This window comes from Oenanthe melanoleuca, chromosome 4, assembly GCF_029582105.1.
Source record: "Oenanthe melanoleuca isolate GR-GAL-2019-014 chromosome 4, OMel1.0, whole genome shotgun sequence".
Lineage (NCBI taxonomy): Eukaryota > Metazoa > Chordata > Aves > Passeriformes > Muscicapidae > Oenanthe > Oenanthe melanoleuca.
This window is the reverse complement of record NC_079337.1, coordinates 39198222-39218378: the sequence shown is the minus strand read 5'-3', so window position 1 is coordinate 39218378 and position 20157 is coordinate 39198222. Positions and strand designations below refer to the sequence as shown.

The following is a 20157-nucleotide window of genomic DNA, read 5'->3' as shown; positions in this document are numbered from 1 at the left end:
ACCTCAACCTCTGATTCTGTCACCTCACCCTGGAACTCCATGATCAAATCTAGGGGCAATCACCTCAACTAGGGGCACTATTTCCTCAGCTTGGGGCCCTACTGCATCTCAATCTGGAGATCATGAATGAATTATGACCACTGTCACTTTGGGGCTCCATTGCTTCCACCCAGCATTGCCTCAGCTTGAGGCACAATCACCTGAGCACACAACTCCATCACCTCAGCCTGGAGCAACATTGCTGCAACCTGGGGACCATCACCCCAACTTGGGGCACGATCACCTCGTCTTGGGCCTCATGGCCTTGGCAAGAGCTCCTGCTCTCTGCCCCATTCCCACAGAGCAAAGAAGGGCAGGAGGGGACTGATGCCTGTATCAGAAACAGCTGGCCGGCAGGACTAGGAAAGTGATTCTTCCCCTGTACTTGGCACTGGTAAAGCCACTGAGAGCTATGTCCAGTTCTGGACCTCTTAATTCAGGGAGGACATTGAAACACTGGAGTAAGTTCAGAGAAGGGAAATGAAGCTGGTGAAAGGTCTGGAGCACAGGTCTAAGAGGAAGAGCTGAGGGAACAGGGGTTGTTTAGCCTAAAGAACAGAAGACTCAGGGAAAACCTTATCGCTCCCCACAGCTACCTGAAAGGAGGCTGTAGCCAGGTGGGGATCGGCCTCTTCTCCCAGGCAATCAGTGACAGGGTTAAAGGACACAGTCTTAAAGTGCACCGGCGGACGTTTAGGTTGGACATTAAGAGGAATTTCTTCACAGAAAGGGTGATCAGGTATTGGAACAGGCTGCTCAGGGAGGTGGTGGAACCACGGTCCCTGGAGGTGTTTGAGGAAAGACTGGACGTGGCACTTAGTGCCGTGGACTGGTTGACACGGTAGCGCCCGGTCAGAGGCTGGAATCGATTATCTCAGAGATCTCTTCCAACCCCCTCGTCCCTGTGACTCCGAGGGGAGCCCGTGCCGGCGGGGCCCCTCCCACGGGCGGTCGCGGCTCCCTCCCCGCCCCGCTGAGGCGGCGCGCGGGGCGGGCCGGGCTGCGCAGGAGCGGGGCGGCAGCGAGCGAGAGAGGGAGGAAGGGCCTCAGCGCCGCGCAGCTCCCGCCTCCCGCCGCTCCGCTCGCTCTCCTCCCGTGCCTGTGAGTATCCGCCCGGCTGCCTGCGCGGTTACCACAACAAAGCCGGGAGAAGCGGGGACCGAGGGGGACGCGGCAGCGGCCGCTGCTGCCGCTTGTTGCCGGGTGCCGGCCGGCCGGTGGGGCCTGCGGTGCCTCCCGCCGCGGAAGGTGCCTGCAGGGCGGTTGGGGGCGGTTGGAGACGGCGGGCGTGTTCCTCCCCCGTCTGCGGTAATTTTTTTTCCCGGAACGAGGTGGGAGACGTGTTTTATTCGTGCGTACATATGCATTATTTTAAACTGTTATATAATTTAAAAAGAATTTGTTTTATTTAACTGCCTTCCTACTCGCGCCGCCGCCTGAGCGACGCGCACGTAGGTGTCCCCCGAGCGCGTGGTGCGCGCTGCCTTGCGGGGCTGGCGTTGAGCTGCGGTTCGCTCCCGCCGCCCCCAGAGCTGTGTCCGCCCCACACCGGCCGTGCCTGCCCGCTCTGCTCCCCGGGGAGATCCGAACAGAGGTGGGACGCTCCGTGATCAGGCACCGGCCCTCGCTGTCGCTGTGGTGGTCAGCTTTGGGCAGAGTTACGTGGCGTGTGTGCCACCCTTAAAGTTACCGGACTTTGAGAGACATGTTGCGGATGCCCAAATAGAGTTGAGAGGGATGTTTTGGTCGGGCTTAATTAGTGGGCATTAAGTCAGCTGGAATGATTATTGCAAACAGCTTGCCTCGAGCGCGTTAATCATCGCAAGAGTCACGTTTGCACACTTTCCTCTGGACACGTGTAACTCCCCCTGCCCAGCACAGAGCTGTGTTCTGCAGTAATGGCTCCCAAAGGGGGGCTGTAGTTTGGAAAAATAGCTAGCCACCAAATCTCTTGCCCTTCTGGATTAGGGTGCAAATCACAAATAAGGCTGTTCTGAAATCTGGGCTCCTGCAGCAATGCAGAGTACTGAATTAATTTGAAAGAGACTCAGTGACATGCTACAACAAAATGCAATATATGTTTTCTTTGTCAAACATTGGTTGTTTTCAGTTTTCACAGCATTTTAAAATGTAGTTCAGCATCGTTTATGGCACAACTTAATTTAAAGTCATATAATCTTCATGTCTGGCTGAAGTTTTTCCTTTCCAAACAGTTTTTTGAAAACTGGTTTAATTATAGTGTGCAAATACTTGCACTTTTATAATGTTACTATGTAATAGAAATAAGAAGAATCTAGTGTTTGCGTTTGGATGTGGACATATTTTAAAATTGTGTTGTTAAAATTTCTATGCAGCATTCATAAAAACACCAAGACAACAATGTGGGATGGAATGAATGTAACAGAAATAGCAGTGCTAAATTTCTTTTGTATCCCTGCTTTTGTCTGTAGTCAGGTGCTCAATATAGTGCTTAGAATGCATTGTACACATTTTTGCTTCTTTGAAAAAATAGTTAATCTCTGTTTTGGATAGAAAGTGATTGCTGGAATTGTCAGTGGAGAGAGAAAAAAGTTCCACAAAGTTAAATTCTTCAGTGGAGTTACTTGAAGTCTAAAATGAAGTTGTCATTGCTAAAAAATAAGTAAGCTTAAGGATGGGTTTGTGAAATAATTGGCATTTAAAAATACAGTTGTCACATCTTTGGACTCTGCTTCTGGAATGCTTCAAGCTCTTCCAAATCTTCTTCCTGCTTTATTTGTTTGGTTTTTTCTGTAGTGCATGTGTTGTTCTTTTGGTTTTCTAAACCTAGATAATACTTTAATAGAAAGTTTGGAATAGAAACCAGAAAAAAGGGCAAGTAGTTTGGGGACATTCTTTTTCTTTTCTTGGAACTTAAAGCTGTTATGACCTACTGGTATTTTTGTTCTGGTTTTGTGCTTGCCTGTGTTTAGAAGGGCATTCAGAGGGCCCTGTGTTTCTTTGTAAGACTTACATGGGCTCAGAGGGCCATCAGGACTGCTAAGCCTGTTGAGGCTTTGAATGCAATTGACCAGTCCTTTGAAAGGCTCAATCCAGGAATACATAAAACTGCAAATTTTATAGGATAGGTGGCATATGATCATCTGTGGCATAGGTGACAGAATCATCTACAAGGTTTTTAAAGTCTGCCCTTTCACATGACATAATATTACACCTGAGGCTTAGATGTAAGGATCCAAAAGTGAGCTGGATCCTAGGTGAGCCTAGGTTCTCCCTAAATTCATGGGAGATAGGCAGATTGTTACCTTCCTGCTTCCACCAGAACTCTTTTCTTAAACCTGTTTCATTCTTTGTTTCCCAATGTTATGTTTGACCAAGACTGGTGATGGTCTAAAACATGATCTATGTTCCTTGGCCTAGTTATTTTCCGTCCAACAATTTCAACTGATGTTGAAGTCACAATTCAGTAATGAGTATTCGTCATTCTTGAAGTGTTCCATTGTAACAATAAACACTGGAACTCTAGGAAACTCATATTATGTTGAATTTAACAGAGCCCTCTGTTTCAACATCTTACCTGCTTTTCCATACTTGATATTTTCTCATCTGAAGGAAGGAACAAGTCACAAAAATATAATGCAAGAGATTGAGAGGCTTTTACCTCATTTGCCCCTTACAAACATTCTGAGGAAACAGAAATATATTTAGACTCTTCCTAAGTGATATTTTTTGAAGCCTCTCTGCATATACTGATTTAGTGACTGAATTTCTATGCTTTCTCCTGCTCATCTGTACCAGGCAGTGCTTGTTCCTCTTACATAGAAATATGTTCACTGAAAATAAGAATTGCATCTTCTTTTCAGTGGTTATGGAGAATAGAATTGTTACATCTGTAGAACTGTATGTGTATATTTTAAACTGTGATAATAACCATATTACAGTTTGTGGAATAGTGTACTTGATTCCTTTATGGTCCTGCCATCTTTTTCAGGACTGGCAAATGTAACTCCAGCCTTTACATGGCAGATATGCTGAACCTTTGCTTTAATAAGAGCAGTTGTTTTCTTTTTTCTTGCATGCAATTTTGAACTGCTCTGCCAGACTCTCCCCCTTCAGTTGTAGATAGCTTGGTTGAATACATGTTGCCCCCAAATTTAAATCTTGATATTGGACGGAAATGCTCTTCATAGATATATACCAGTATAGGAGGATTGGAAAAACAAAGCTGGACCTTTGCTTTCCTCTTCACCATTGACACCTGGCGGTAGAGTCTGTCCTTTTCTGGGCTTTTTGTACCTGTTCTATATTATCAAAAGACTGTGGCTATGGATCACTTTTGAGGAAGATCAGTACCAGTGACCAATTTTCCCCTAGCAGCTTTCTGCCTTTTGGTCTTTGAGGTAGCTGGAGTTGGGACTCTTCCAGGCAGTAAGAAATTGTATGGCAGCAGCCCCATGAGACTTCAGTGTGGGTGGTGTCACTTAAGGTTGTAGAAGTGGATGGCCTTCTAGAAGCTGCTGCTGCTTTTATCAACCAACATATGATTCTTTGTCTTTATTTTTGATTGTATTTGTAAGCTACTTCTTTTCTTCCTGAGTTTAGAAGGTTTGTGAGTCATTTTCTTGGGATTCTCAGCAATGAGTGAGTAGCCATGGTCTGTTTAGACAGAACTGATGGCCATCATCATTCTCATCATTTAGCCACAGTATTCTCTGACCCAGCCTTTCTGCTTGAGAGGTCACAAGATGATCTTTTCTGATGAGCCCGAAGAACAAATATTTAATATGTTTCTATGCGTGAAATCCTGGAGCTACAGATACACACCTCTCAGCATAATGTTTTGCAGCTTTTCACCGTAGGGGAATGGCTTACTTTTGGCTCAAGAGGAAATATTTTTTCTTTTAACATCTCTCTTTCCTTCCCCTCCCGCCGTTTCTGCCTGTTCTCTCTCCTCCCTGCTTTGTACATTAACTTGAAAGCCTTTGCCCTGCAACTGTCTGGGACTCTTTGGTGGTCATGTGCTTTCATTTGCTCTAACCGTGATGGCAATTGACTGTGTTCCAGGATTTTCTAGTGCCCATTGGCTGAAGTGAATTCTTACGTGAAATAGCTGTGAGACCCAGGACTTTCTGTTGCAACTCTTTGTAAAAGACTCAAGAGTACTTTGAAGCATCTCCAGTGAGCCTACCTGTTAGAGACAGAACTGCTGTTCTGAGAGCTAATCTGTCAGAGGTTTTGGAGTTAGTAAACTGTATCTTAGAGCATACAAGGGAAAATTTTTCCATTGTGTCCAGCAGGGAGAACTGAGGATGCAGAACAGCTGTAGCAGGTATTGTGCTCTGAGCTTGGAAAATCAGAATATCTGCTAAAGGGACTGGTGGTTTTGCTTAAGGGAAGTAGTTTCCTAAGAGCTGTATTTCTTCCTTTGTATGCTTTGTTGTTCTTAGTAACAAATATAAAAGCTTTATTTTAAGAGGAGGTAAGTGGGGCTGAATATATGTTGTTTGTCACACAGGTTTTAAGATTTGTGTTTTCTCATGTTTCCCCTCTTTTAAACTAACAAGCTCCCAAAAGTAGAACTTTTCTCATCTTAACATTTTTATTGCTCTCTTCTAGAGGCTTTCAAATTTTTCTTTTTTGTTTGTTTGCTGGGGTTTTTTTATGCTTCAGCCAAAAATTAGGAAAGGAAGGAGAAGGAGCTAGGTGCCTTTAGCATTTTCAACCTCTCCTAAGCTCAACATACAAGAGGCAATTGGGCAGTCAGCAGGTTTAGGGAGGCAGGATCCCCAGAGGGGAAATAACGAGAATGTAGAATCAGATGATTTTGGCGTGCCATAAAGAACACAGGCCATTGATAATATAAGTCTTTTATTTAAAACACTTTAAACCCTTAAAAAGGAAGTGCCCTGTTGGAGCTAAATACAATATTATATTGCTTCTGATACTTTACATGTTTTTTTAATACATCCTAAGATGCTGGCTGTTCTTTTTTGTTGCTGTAAACATACTATTGACTCATCTTGAGTGTACTATAGCTGTGCTGTATTATGGCCTTTGTGGTGATGTACAAGATGGGCACAGTAATATCAGACATTTCTGATTCAGCCCCTAGGACCCATAAAGGTCTTGTTTTCCCCTTCTATTAAATACCAGAATCTTACAATATCATGAAAGCATTTAGGCCCTTTAGAGGATGCATAACTTGCAGAGTGTGGTGTCGTACATGCTAGGATTCTGTTACCAGATAGGGAAAAAAACAGCTTTCCTTGGAGCATGATAGTCTGCATGCTAAGAATTTTTGTGTTACAAGATGAGGCAAAAAACCTGATTGTCCTCTCTATATAAATCATCCTCTTCCTTGATTATGAAAGTAGAATGCTTAAAAGAAAAGAAAGTTGATCACTGCTTGTACCTCAAGGTTGATTTTTTTTTTCTTCTATGATTTATTTCAGTACTCATGGATGCACAAGTTGTAGATGGTGTGCATTTTAAAAAGTGTAAGATTTAGTGGATAACTTCAAGGTTAACCAAGATTAAAACACCTCAAATCTTTCACTGGGTACTTAATGTACTTCATAGGTGTTAGTTTCTGACATTCAGAAATGTTTTCAAAAGGCAAGATATGTTGAAACATAAACCCACATCTAAGACTATATCCTCATTACATGACTTTTTATGTACCATCCTACCTCTGTAGAAGATACTTCAAACTGCATTCATACCTAATGGCCTGCTCTTAGGCATTGCCTGCAAAAATATTTCAGGTGGTGCTGTAGTTGGCAGGTTTGCAGCTGGCAGGGGAAAACTACTCAATGTACTTAGTGTGATTAGGGTCTTGATCTGTTTTTTTACATGGAGGAGGATGTCAAAATGCTGCTTGTTCTTTGGGTAGAAGAACTAGAGGGAGACTTTGGATGTCTTCTCTCTTGGAAGAGACAAAGACAAAAGGGTACTCTTGGTAGTGGTAATGAGTGATTGTTACAGTTGCAAGAAAAATGGAGTGAGAGGTAGAGAATTACATGGGGAGAACATATGTTATGGTAAAAAAAGATTTGGCAAATAATTAATGGCCAGCCTGCTTTTTGGAGTTGATCATGCTTGTATTAGAGGGTTTCATGGCAGAAAGCCACAAAAAGCATGTGGTTTTTTTGTAAATAAATACGGTGGTCACTAAAATTAGCAATTAATGGTAGTATTTGACTGTAATGAAAGTTTTTTTGAGATTTCAGAGTATCACTTGTTGACTCTGTGTTTTAAAAACAGATGACATAGCAAAACTCTATTTCTCCTAGAAGTCAAATTACACTCTGTGTTGTACATAAATGGGTGTGAAACTGTAAACAGAGCCAATTTATTGATTTAGGCATGCTTTATCAGCAAAATTACCCCTTCCGTTGAATCGTTTGGGTAAATTCCAGCTCTGTTGCAAATACTCTTGATGCAGGAGTGGAATTGGATCCAAGAACACCATCTCTTTGTTTATTTTCTCTTGTTTGTTTTTAATGTAGATTACAGAATTAATTAATCTTTAGTTTGTGAATGATTGTCAGTGAGAGACATGGCATGTTTGTTTCCCATTAAGATGAAGGCAAAAGTTGTTAGGGACTTGTACCAGAGGAGTGGAAAATGCATTTGGCAATGGAATGACTGCTGCTCCTTGGGCAGGGCCAGACTGCTAAATGATCTCTCCTGTGCTGATGGTCAGTGTCTGGGAAGCCATTATGTCTCAGTCGTCCTAGGAAACAGCCCATTGTCGGGTGATCTATTCCTGAATCTTGTAGAGTGAGATGTGTGCTCCCTGGCTGGCATTAATGGTGGAAAGGAATGTACAAGCATGTTGCTATCTTTTATCACCTTTTGCTAGCTGTACACTGCCCTTTTGTTGTGAGTTAAATCCCATCCTCAATTCAGAGATTGTGTTCAGAAGAGTCATCTGAGAAGCTGTGGTGTGACTACACATTATAGCCGATGAGATACTGTTAGTTCAGTCTCTTTTGCAGGTGTAGCATTACATAAACTAAAAATACATGGATGTGATTACACTCAACAAACGTTATAGTTTAAGCTATACTAAAGTTTTCAACTATTTAAGCTATCCTAGTTTGTCTTCATCCACGTGCAAGCCTTTTTGCCTTAGCCTCTTATGCTCTTATGTATACCATAATATGTGTTTGAGACAAGTGAAATACACCACATGCCTGCTTTTACCAATCAGTCATAATGTTTCTAGTTATGAGGTGGAGAGATGCTAGTTCCTTAATTAATAAAAGCCTCTCATCATGGAGAAGAAAAAGTTTTATTTTTAAACTCTACTTCTTGTATTAATTTTCTTCATAGAATTGGCTTTGTCCAACTTGTACTTGTTAAATAAATAATTCATGGTCTATACTTTACAGGTTTTGATCCCTGTGGTTTAGATTACATGCTGCAGAAAATAAAATTTAAATAATATGTTACTCTTCTGATTGTTTTTTATTTTGCTATTGTGTTTTTATATATTAGCATGTGTTATTCTTTTAGGAAGCTGCTCTAGAAAAACTTTCAGGAATTCACACAATAGTTGCACATTGCAGGCTATGCAAGCTGCCTGAAGCCAGGTATCACAAGAAGTGACTCGAAGGGTGGAATCAATAGCCCAGCTGAAGTGCATGTGCACCAATGCACACAAGATGGGTAAAAACCAGGAGGGGCCAGGAGCTGTGATGATGCTGTGGGAAAACCATGACGTAGTCACCATCACAGAAATGTGGTGGGGTGATTGTCATGGCTGGAGTGGTGCAGTGGGTGGTTGTAGGCTCCTCAGAAGGGATATTCAAGGAAGTGATGGGGTGGTGGTGGTGGGGTGACCCTCTACATTAGGGAGTATTTCAGCTGTGTAGAGCTCAAGGATAGTGATGATAAGGCTGAGTGCTTAAGGATGAAGAGGTAGATGAAGTATTCTGTAAGCAGCAGGGTGGTGTTTCACGAGTGCTAGTGCCTGTTCTGGTGTGAGACTGTAACTTGCTGGATGTCTGCATTCCCAAAAGTGTTTTACTCCCTTGTTTTGTTGCTCTTTGAAGAGCTAGGTGCTTTAGAGAGTTATCTTTGCGGTCCTAAAAATTGATTTCTGCTTCTGTTGCTTAATAGGGTTTTCAGCTTTATACAACATCTAACCATAATAAGTCTCTTTTCAGTTCTTTGACTTTGTGATTATTAAAACCGTAGGAGGTTCCAGACTTTTTGGTTTTATGTTGTGATTTGAGGAGCTTATTTTCATTTCCTCTAAACTAGTATTATTTGAGAAGTGGCAAAATACCTGAGTGACCTTTAAAAGTTCTGTATTTTGAAGTAATTTTTAGCTAGAACCTTTCTTGGAAATTCCTTTTTTCCAACTTGGTTTGCCATGGCAACAAACTATATGTGGTTTAAGGGAGACCATCCATCTTGTAAAATATTCTGGTTTTCCAGCCTTGTATAGTTGCTTCCACTATCTTCATGTTTTGTTTCCTTGGGTCTAAAAAACATTATATATTTATTGATTGTAGCTTACTAAATTTATATGAAATCTGTTGTAAAGAGTAGGAGAAAAGTGCCTCTGGCTAGATGGGGCTGGTAGTCTGTGATATTGACTAATTTTGTTTGGTTGTGGGGTGTTTGGATTTTTTATTATAACTATATATATATACACTACTACTGAGGGTAAACTTTTTTATCCTCCTGCCACATGCATAAGATCAAACACCATAAAATTCTGTAACAAGTAGGACATAATAGGAGCAGGTTTGTAGAACATAATGGTTAACGTTGAAGTCTTGATGTCTGCAATATTATGTATTTGGGCTAGCCATGATGTAGTCCCATGGATTGAATGGTGACTCCTGATTTAAAAGCACTGGTTTCACGCCTGGATCCCACTTTTAAAAGTGTAGGTTCATCTGAAGGAGCTAAGTATCCTACTGTACTGTGGAGTGTGAGTTACAGAGGACTGTCATGAAAAGCAGACTCCTTGTCCAAACTAAAACAGGAACACTGATGCACCCTTCATCGATTACAATTTAACCTTGGAGACATGGATCTTTTGATGTAAATTGAAATTTCTCCTAATTTTAAGTGTTGAAAATCTACAGTGTGTATGGCTGTGTCAGCCAAGATGGTGACCACTGTATACAAACAAGGTTTACAATATAAAATTCCAACTAATTATAGCTTATAAGTGGGTTTAGCTTCAAATGGCTCTAGCTTCGAGGGGAAAAATAAGACACTTTAATTGCTTGTTTATAATAGTTAAGATTTTTTAGCCACTAACAGTGTTTGACAAATTTGCTTAGAAGTAGTAGTTTTGAAGTTGTGATGGGTTGGCTTAAAGTAAAGCTTTCTGGTTTAACATATAAGCTGTGAGCAATTAAGGTGACACTAAATTTTTTTTACTGAGTTCACTATGGAATTGTCTCTAGCAACTTCATGTAACTAATTTCAGAATTATAAATTACTAGAGGTAAAAGAGTGTACTTGGATCTGTTTTTATGCAAATCTTTGGAAATGTTTTCTGATGCTTGCAGGTAGCACTTCATATTTCATTATGGACCACTTTGAAGACATATCAGATGGTGAAGTGGATCATGCCTTCTTTGACAGTGACTTTGAGGAAGAGAAAAAGAAAGCTGAAGAAAATGGTGAATATATAGAGAAGAGAAGTGCAGAGGCAGCTCTTGCAGACACTGATTTGGTTTCTAATTCAAAGGATGAAAAGTGTTGTGAGGAGAAAAATGAAGAAAAGCAGATAAATTTGCAAAAGGATCAGTCCCTAGAAATTAGTAAAGATCCTATTGAAGATGCTTCGTCTTTGACAGTTCCTCTAATTGCAGAGAATGCAGGTACATCTGGAGCAACACCTGCAGCAAATAGAAGAATAGAGGAGATTGTTCCTGCTGGAATTCCTAAAATAGTTAAAGAAGGTGAAGAAGATTACTATACAGATGAAGAAGATAGTAGTGATGATGGCAAAAAACAGAAGGTTAGACCAAAATCAGCTAAGCAACCAAACAGCATAAAAAAGGCTAGCAAAAAATATACTATCAGCTCCTCCTCTTCTTCCTCCTCCTCCTCATCCTCTTCATCATCATCTTCAAGCTCAGATACAGATTGTTCTGACACAGATTCTGATAGCTGCTTATCAGATTCATCTCATCCTTCCCCAAAAAGGAATGCTTGTAGAAATGCTCTTCTGTCTCCAAAACAAAAATTCAAGTCAGCAATGAAATTAGCAGAAGGAAAACCAAAGCTTGGTGATGACCTGGAAGAGTCTGAAGACACAGTGACTGACGTAACACCTCTGTCAACTCCAGACATCAGTCCTATCCAGTCTTTTGAATTTGTAGCATCAAATGATAAGAAACTAAAAGTAAAGAGACAAGAAAATGTGAACCAAGAATTATACGGTAATTTTGAGAATTTAAATATAACACTAAATGTGCAAAACCTGTGCGGCTAGAAAATTCAATATTATATCTGTATTTTTTTCATTAGATTCCGAGTTTGATCGCAGATATAGTCGAAAAGTCTTGAATGATGCCATGGACCTGAATCAGCTTCTGAAAGGTGATTTTTAAATTTTCTTTCTACAATATGCAACGTCTGCATATTGACGTTGAGAACAGCTGTATTCTAATAGAAGAGAGTGGGGTTTTCATATCCCATGTTTATTTTTAAAACTGGTTGCTGTTTAAGTGGTGTTGATCTGATTCTTTGAATTCTTCTCTATGTAATAGTACTGATTCTGCAGTAGAGTAAAGAAGCATGTGTTGGTTTGCTTATACCTAGAAGTGAGATACACAGGGTGAATTTGAAAAAGATTTGATATATTAATAAATTGGGTAATAAAACTGCCCATGCATTTTAAGGTGTACTGGACTATGGCACAATTTAATATCTAAATTAAAACATCAACCTTTTTGTTGAAAGGCTAGATTATCAACCTCCAGAACTGAAAGACAATCCAAAATTTCAATGCATTGTAAATGATATTCATATACTTAAACTTCTAGTATGTTTTTGATAATTAAACAGAAGTATTTGAAATTTTTTTCTGAACTAGGTGTCTGCCTTCTAAAATACCATAAGTTGAGTAAAAGTATTTTAGAAAAATAGCAGATAAACTTAAGTGGTTGCTTCTGACTAATAGACTTTAAAAATCTTAATAAAGAAGCCAAAGAATATTTGCAATCTCTTTCCCTGCATTCATTACACACCTTCATTATGTGGAGTGAGAATGCCGTGGATGATCGCATGTGTGTATTTTAAGGTCTGCATGGTGCTTTTGCATTTGTTTTCATGGCCCAGACTTCAGTATTAAAGTCTGTGGAATAAAAAAGGCTTGACTCGAGAAATCTGCTGATCTCAGGTGAGAAAAGCCTCTTGCAGTTTAAATCTGGTACATTCCAAGCCAGGTTTGCTGTGTTGAAGTAAGCCTGGCATAACTAAAACTGTATGTGCTATGTTTCTTTACTTTCCACCTTGCCAGACTGAGCTTCTTGTTAATAAGGATTTAGAATGTATTGTATACATGGCTTAACTTGCCTATAAGTAAAAAATGAGGATTTTACTTGTATGGAAATGCTTCTGAAGTTAAGAAAAGCAATGGTAGCCATCCAGAAAGGTAGAGCTTTTTCTCATCCGTAGCAGTCCTTGTGCTTCAGCCATTCTTTCATACTAGAAACAATTTCAACCAGTTGTCAAAACATGGTATCAGAAGAGTTGTTGCTAGGCAATTGAAATTATTATTTCAATTGTCCTATGTCCTTATTTGTTCCCTGTTAGCAAGAAGCTGTTTAATAACCGGTGATTACGAATGGCTTCATCTCATCCCTGAAACAAATGGGTATTATTGCTCAGAGTAGGTATTCTCAGAGATGAATCTCTGTTGGGGAAAGGAACTTTTTTCTCCAAACTGTAAACCAGTTCTAAAGAACAATAATAAAGATAGGGTAATGAGAAGTAGAATTCATATGGTCTAGCAGCTAATGTTCCTGATTAATGTGTATATTACTCCCAAGAGCCTCTCTAAATCAGCAATCACAACATAGCTTAATTAGTTTGGGCATTTTGAAGTTTAAATGGTGGAAAGTAGCTAGTCTGGGAAAATAGGAGCTAATCTTATTCTGAGCTATTGCTTACAGACTTTTTTTTGTACACATTAGGGGGAAAAAAAAAGAAGTGCTAATAATTTTCCCCCACCTGCCAGTTTCCATTAAATGTTCATCAGAACTGCATAGGCATAAACATTGTTTCAAGTGATCGCACTGCAAGCTCAGACCTGAGTGCATGAAAAAATACTTAAATAATAATGATTTGTTTTTAAAGTATAATATTCTTCCAGTACTTTATATTGATGAAGCATTTTATTTGAATTTTTTGTCAAATATGCTTGTAATATAGCTGGACCTAAGCATTTACAGCAGTTATACAAGTTTAATTTCCCAAGGTCCCCAGACTCTTGTAGTATTTCCATGTGTCTGTTACTGTGTTGTTTCTACAGGGCACACAGTTAATTTTGTATGATTATTCACATTACCAGTGCATACATTTGGGGAGACTGGAATCTCTTGTATTAAAAAAAGAACTGCAAGAAAAAAAAAAGGAAATAAATTTGTTCAAAGAGCAAGTTTTGGACTAGCACAAGAGTCCAGTTATTAGAGGCAGCAAGGTGGTTTGTATATCTTCAAGCAAAATTAATTTGAAGCATTTAGAAACTTGCAGTTAAATTTAAATTAATTGAAAAAGTTTTTCCTTTATACGTCCTTTACCTATTTGTGTTCATATTGACCACAAATTTGTAAGCATTTTTAAAATTGTATTAGACAAAAATTTATCACATCTTTACAATTCCTAAAGCTATGCTTGTTCTTGATAGTCAAATTTTCCATTATGCATTTCTTAATAAGGTAAAATCTCACAAATAACATAGTTCAGTTGGAAATCTCAGTCTCCCTGCTCTATATTGCACTTTGTTTTTGGATGGGTAGTGCTGATAGCAGTTGTGATTATAGATTTTCAGGTAGAAATACAGCTTTTCAATTTCATTATGTTATATAGACCTTAGTGTGTAATTGTTTTGTGATTCAATGATGTTTCCACTTTGCTATAAACCTTAAAGATATTTCAGAAAATTAATAACTGAAAGCAGTATTCTAAACCCATACTAATAAAAAATGGTGGGCTTATTTCCTCTGCTGTACTCTTGAGTAATTTGAACACAAAAAAAGAAATAAGTATAGCAATGCAAAGAAACAGATTGTAAAAGATTGCTTTTGAAGGTAATTTCATAAATCACCATGTTAGAAAGCTGGGAATGAAATAAATTGGAAATTTTTCTGATTCTATTTTGCTTGATCCTTTGTCTCAGTATTATTCAGATAAAGAGATGGGTTAAGTATATGAGTGTGAACTAAGCAGTCATCTGTCTCAACCCATTATACTACAGATTTGCTCTCTGTCTTTAGACAGATCTTGTGATTTCTATAGTTCTGAACAGAGTTGTCTGCTAAAATTGCTCTGTACCTCTTTACATAAATTTGTTTGGTATCAATACAATGGAATAGCACAAGGTATATACAGTGCTAAAGAATTTAGTACTTTATGTTTTCTTCTCTGTAAAATGGGGTTGATACCTGCTTATTTTACCAAAGTGTCTGTGAGAATTAGTCAGTAAATCCATGGTATTAGCTATTATTAACTTGAGGAGGTGGTGTGGTGGGGTAAGTAGGGCAATTGGCCACAGACTGAAGTTCTATCCTTGAAGCTCTCACTGACCTCTGTGCTGATAAATCTTTTTGCTTCTTCTATGCCTTAGATTTTTTAAATAGTCAGAGCTTCCTCTGTGAAAAGCTCTGTAATATAAATATCATTATTATGCAAGTAAAAGCTCTGTGTTTCTGAATAAAATCCATTGTAGAAAATTAAATAGCAGCTTCAACTTAACATGAAGCAATCACTTTAACTTTTTTTTTCCATACAATTTGTCACTCAGGAAATAGAACAAGTTTATGATAACTGAAACTTTGTTCTCTTTAGGAATATGTTATCTGTATGCTCATTCATGCTGAACTAGTGTATTTTTAGAAAAACTGCTAAGCAGTATCCAAATTTAAAGTGGACTCTACTACATACATGTACCCAAACTGTAGAGTTGAACTAAGCATATATAGCTTTTCTGTGCAATTCCATTTAGTGTGTGTGTGTTCAGAGTTTGAACTAATTTTCTATATGTATGTGTATTCATATGCTAATTGTTAGCTTATTCTTACATTTAGAGTTTGAAAAGAGATTGAAAATCTGTGCGATTATGGAGAGATACAGGCTTCCCCAACATCCATGAGAAACTTTGTAATTATGGGGAAAAAAAGTCCAGCACCTGTAAGACATCTTTCTCATGGTATCAAGAGACAACTAGTAGCCCTATTAAAGCATGTTTAAATAGGGAGAATTTTTATCTGAAACGGACATTTTCATTTTCTTAAAAACACCACCAAATCTTAAATTCTCCAAAATCCCTTTTGAAGAGCTCTGTGGCCTGTAATAATGGATGTTCTAAGAAGTATTTGTTTGGAGATACCACAGGGAAATAGTTTCACTCCTAAATTACTGTATATTGATGAAGAGCTGTGATTTATTTAATCTTTTTGTACTTTTCAAATCTGATACATGTGTGGTATTGTTGCAGTATAAAATAAAATATCAGTCAAGTGTTAGCATTGAAGCAATTTATGTTGGGTTTGCAAAAGACACACTGAAACATGCATGATTTTGCTTTTAGCCTTAATGCCGTTAGGATGGCTGTGTCAGTGTCCTAATGCATTTGACTTGCTAATTATAAGTTGTGTTTTATATAAGGTTTGGCCTTTCTTATTCTGCAGGGTTATTTCAATGCTTAGAAATTGAAGGCAATAAACAGCTTGTTTATGGCTTAAAAAAAAGGCAGGTATCTCTCCATGGAAACCAGCTTTCATGGAAATCCTGTGAATGCCAGGGAATTTTCTTTTCCTTCTTACCAGCAAATTAGAAGTAGACTGCACACTGTGCAAGTTGTTATGCAAATGCTGCTGCTTATTTATCATCTACCCCAAATTATATTTAAGGTCTGACTAACCTTAAATGAAAGTAACTAGTGGTTTAAATTACTTATTACCCACTGATAGAGTATGTATATGATTGGTAAATTATATTTCATTGTTCTAAGATTTCCAAACTCTTTAGAAACTTAATTCATAACCTTAAAATGTAGTGTTATTACTCGTAACTCGTGTTGTCAGTGGCCACTGCAGAAATAGTCAGGTAAACCATTCAAACACTTAGGCTTTGTGATTAAAGAGTAGTGTGGGTGCATTGATGAATAAATCATTGATATAACTATGAAGATCAAACATCTGAGTTATATAACATGAACTGTGCTACCAGTGTTTAATTGCATTTGGAATCTTACTTTTTTTTTTTTTTTTGCTTATTGATGGTGAATTGTCCCTGTTTTTGTGGGCATGTGCTGTCCTCACTTAGACACCTACTGTCTTTGCCATGAAAGCAATGTTGCCAGTGAGTGGTAGCACACATCCAGTGCATAATGGACGTATGTTCCTGCTGTGGATTACCTGTTTTTCTGTCACAGCAAGTATGTGGAGGATAGGAGTATGATGCTGTCTGTATAAATGGTGCTTTGCAGAGGCAGGTTGGACAGATTTTCAGTCAGGTGACTGGAAGCAGTGGCAACTATTACTGCTGATTTGAAATTCAGGCATCAGAAGTGTCTTTCTGAACCATGGAAAGAATGCCACCCCTGTCACTTTCCCTTCTGGAAGACCTACAGAAGCTTTTCCCCACTACTTTCTAGATTGCTTCTGTGATTTATTTGAGCATCATTTAGGGAATAATGATTTATCCTGCTTGTTTTGTTAGGAATATGTGTGCTGTGATGCTCTTTCACTAAAATTATTCATATGCATTGTGTTGTCTCTTTTTTCTACTAAACTTTAGACTTTCCTGTCACACAGTTCCTGTGGAGATCAGTGTTGCATTTGTCTGGTTTAAAGAAAACTGTCTATGGGTAGGGTCCAGTAAGTTATGGTTTGCTTTGCTGTGGTGTTGCAGATTAAATTCTTCCTGAACATAGATCTTAATGAAGTAAAACATAAATAAATTAGCAGCTTGAAGAAACACAAAACAGGTACTTTTACTGTCTTACCTGATCCAATGCTTTGGTGTATTGTAGCAGTGTTCCAGCAAAAAGCCAGCTGGGAAGTTTCAAATGGGTTCTTGGGTTGTGTAGAAGACTATTATTAAAAAGATCGTTTGAGGAACCTGACAGTTTTAGATTGGTATTTTCATCCTATCCCCTTGAAAAAACACTTGCTGCTGCATGTGTTGTATTGGGCCTGAGCTCTTGATGCAAAATTAATGAGTCTTCTGTAATTCAGCCATCTATCAATAGATTACTTACTTACTTACTGAGTTTTGGCAGTTGTCTGCTAAGGCGTCACTGAAAAACTTCGCAACAGAACCTTTGTGGTGTTCTTAATTCCTTCACTGTATTAATATATTTCTCTTGAGTTGTGATAAATTCAATATTATGACTGTTAGCAAGCTCTCAACCTCAAAAGTTGCCAGAAAGCTATTGGCAGTGGTGAAGTCAGTTTCTACATTAAGAATAAATAAATAATAATGAGGCTAAGAATTAACAACATACTGAAGAAAACATACTGGGATGGAGTCTCTGCCTGACTCAAGTGGGAAAGGCTATCTGTGTGGTGACGTGATTAAAAGGTATGGATGAGGCACTGTAGAAGTGATACATATGCAAAGGAAAAAGGCTAAGGGAAGGGAGAGATGAATCAAAAAAGAAAAGTCTGTATGTTGAAGGGGAATGTGACTGGAGAAGCTGGAAGATGAGAGTAAAGTTAGTAGAATTTTGTTCTTGCGTATATAAGTAGTATCCAGTAGAGCAATGCATGGATATATACATAGGTATTCACTCTAATTGCATGAGAGCTTCTGGTAAAATAGGGGGTGTTTAATGCTACAGAAGTTGCATACTACTACCCCCAGGAGATCCAAGGGTCAAGTAATGCAGTGCTTGTTGAGCCCTGTGTGTAGCAATCGCTTCAGGGTTCCTTTAATCATTGTTCCTAGTAGCATTGACTGACCAGCTCTGGCGTAAAAGGGAAAGGCCTTTGTTCCCCATCATTGCTCTGCTTTTATATTTTCATCACACCTAGCAGTGGTTTACCAGAAAAGTGAACAAGTCAGAAAATCAGTAGTCAGTAATTACCTTGAAGCATTTTTAATCTCTTTACTGGCTATAGTTTATAGTTACATCAAAAGTATATATAGTCTCTGCCAAAGTACAGCCTGCTATCTTACAGTGAATTAAAAGTCATTGACCAGTGAAGATATGGAACCCGTGTTTTTAATTGAAAAAGTCTTTATCCAGAATGCCATTGCTTTAAATTGATTCTTACTAGTTGGCAGCTTCCAAAGAGCCCAAAGAATTGTTGGAAATTTGTGCTGACAGTAATTCAGAAATTTAAATGCCTCTTGTAATAGACTTCTTCATCAATAGCATTGATGCCACAAGGCTGGGTTAAGACTTGAGTTTAACAACTGTTCTTTGTCATGAGTGGATTTCTACTATTGCATATGACATGCAGTCCTCTTTAACCCATGAGATGCTATGGATATAAGGCAAAAGGTTAAATTAACTTTCATAGCTCCATAACAATACAGTTATCAATTATGTAGCATATCTTCTTCAGATAGTTGTTCAATTTACTTTCTTCTAGCTGTGTTCTGCAGTTTGCTTGTTCCAATAAAGACATTGAAAAATATTTTCTACTGAGATGTATGCTGCAGCTTGATGTGAATTGTGTGGCTCTAGTTATTTTCTTTGCATTTCTCTTTGTCCCTTGTAGGTTTATCCAGATGAGTCTCATTCCAGGTTTGTCTCCTCCAATGGTGTTGATGATAGTAGTTTTACTTTGAGAATAACTTACTAAACTGTAGAGATGCTTTCCAAGACATATTGTATTAACCTGTTGGTTGGCACACTTGATCTATGCTACATGTGTCTTGGTTTTGAGGTGATTTGCATCTTCTCTTGACAAACACAAGCAGAATTTGCTAATGTGGGCAACATCACAGTTAGAGGTGCCTAGGGACAGTTCTTGGCTAGCATGCTGATAGTGCAAGTTTACTAATTTCCAGATAAATGTTGAAATTAATGAAGTGTTTGGATTTTGCATTTTGAATAGTGTTCTTACATTTCTCAAAGAGAGTAGCAATATTTACTTGCATGAATTCTGAAATAAAATAATTTGAGATACTGCAAGAAAGATTTCATTTCATTTTGAAGTAAAGAAATGCTCTTCATTCTTGGGTTTTTTCCACTGTTAGGCTGCCTCAGACATCTGTTGAAAACTGATTGCTAATGCAGAAGTGTTTTTTTTTTTCTTTCTGCTTTGGGTGCTTGTTTTGCCTGTGTGGGACTTTTAGGGGTAAGAATGAGGGATGTCTTCTGAAGGCACTGTAGTATTGGAGGAGTGTGGGGAGTTGCACAAGTAAGGTTTTTTTGTGTGTCTTAGCTTCAAAAATCTGTCTAACCTAACCTGGTACTGCCATTCCTGTACCATAGATAATGCAATGGCTTGATGGAGTAACACCATGACAGCAGAGCTCTTACACAGCAGTTGCCAGAAGACCTGCTGCAGAGCTTTAGAAAGCAAAGGCTTAGAAATAGGTCAACAGCATATCTCCAGTGGAAATGTAATAAATATACTGGCTCTGGCTAAGAGTGAGCTTTTCTAGTTATCTTGCAATTGGGCACATGAAGTTGCTGTGTATTTTTAAGCATGCATTCCTTGTCTTGAAAGCTTATTATCATGGTTTGATTGTTGTGTGCTTGCTTTTTCAATTTCCATGCCACAGTAATTTCTCTTTTGTTATATGTGCTCACTCATTTCTCTCCATTCATTAAATTTACTTTTCATCATTCCCTTTGCATTTCCTCTACCAACATGATGTAGAATTGTTATAGGAGTTAAGTATCAACAAAATCACTTCAGGAAGTGCACTTTGTGTCTCTGAGTCAGGTATCCCCAGTGTCAGTTTTCTGTCTGAAAT

General features: G+C 38.7%; 1 protein-coding gene across 2 annotated transcripts in view; it reads left to right on the top strand.

The window, feature by feature from the left end:
• The first annotated feature begins 1031 nt into the window (after positions 1-1031).
• CFAP97 (cilia and flagella associated protein 97) overlaps positions 1032-20157 on the top strand; it is a 29867-nt gene continuing 10741 nt past the window's right edge. Inside the window, exons 1-3 of one of the 2 annotated variants that reach the window (XM_056490522.1) lie at positions 1032-1140; positions 10557-11435; positions 11524-11595. In XM_056490522.1, the coding sequence (XP_056346497.1) occupies positions 10577-11435; positions 11524-11595 (931 nt within the window). In that variant the 5' untranslated portion in view covers positions 1032-1140; positions 10557-10576. Of the gene's footprint in view, positions 1371-10556; positions 11436-11523; positions 11596-20157 lie in introns of both variants that reach the window. The other variant, XM_056490523.1, reaches the window with a different exon arrangement.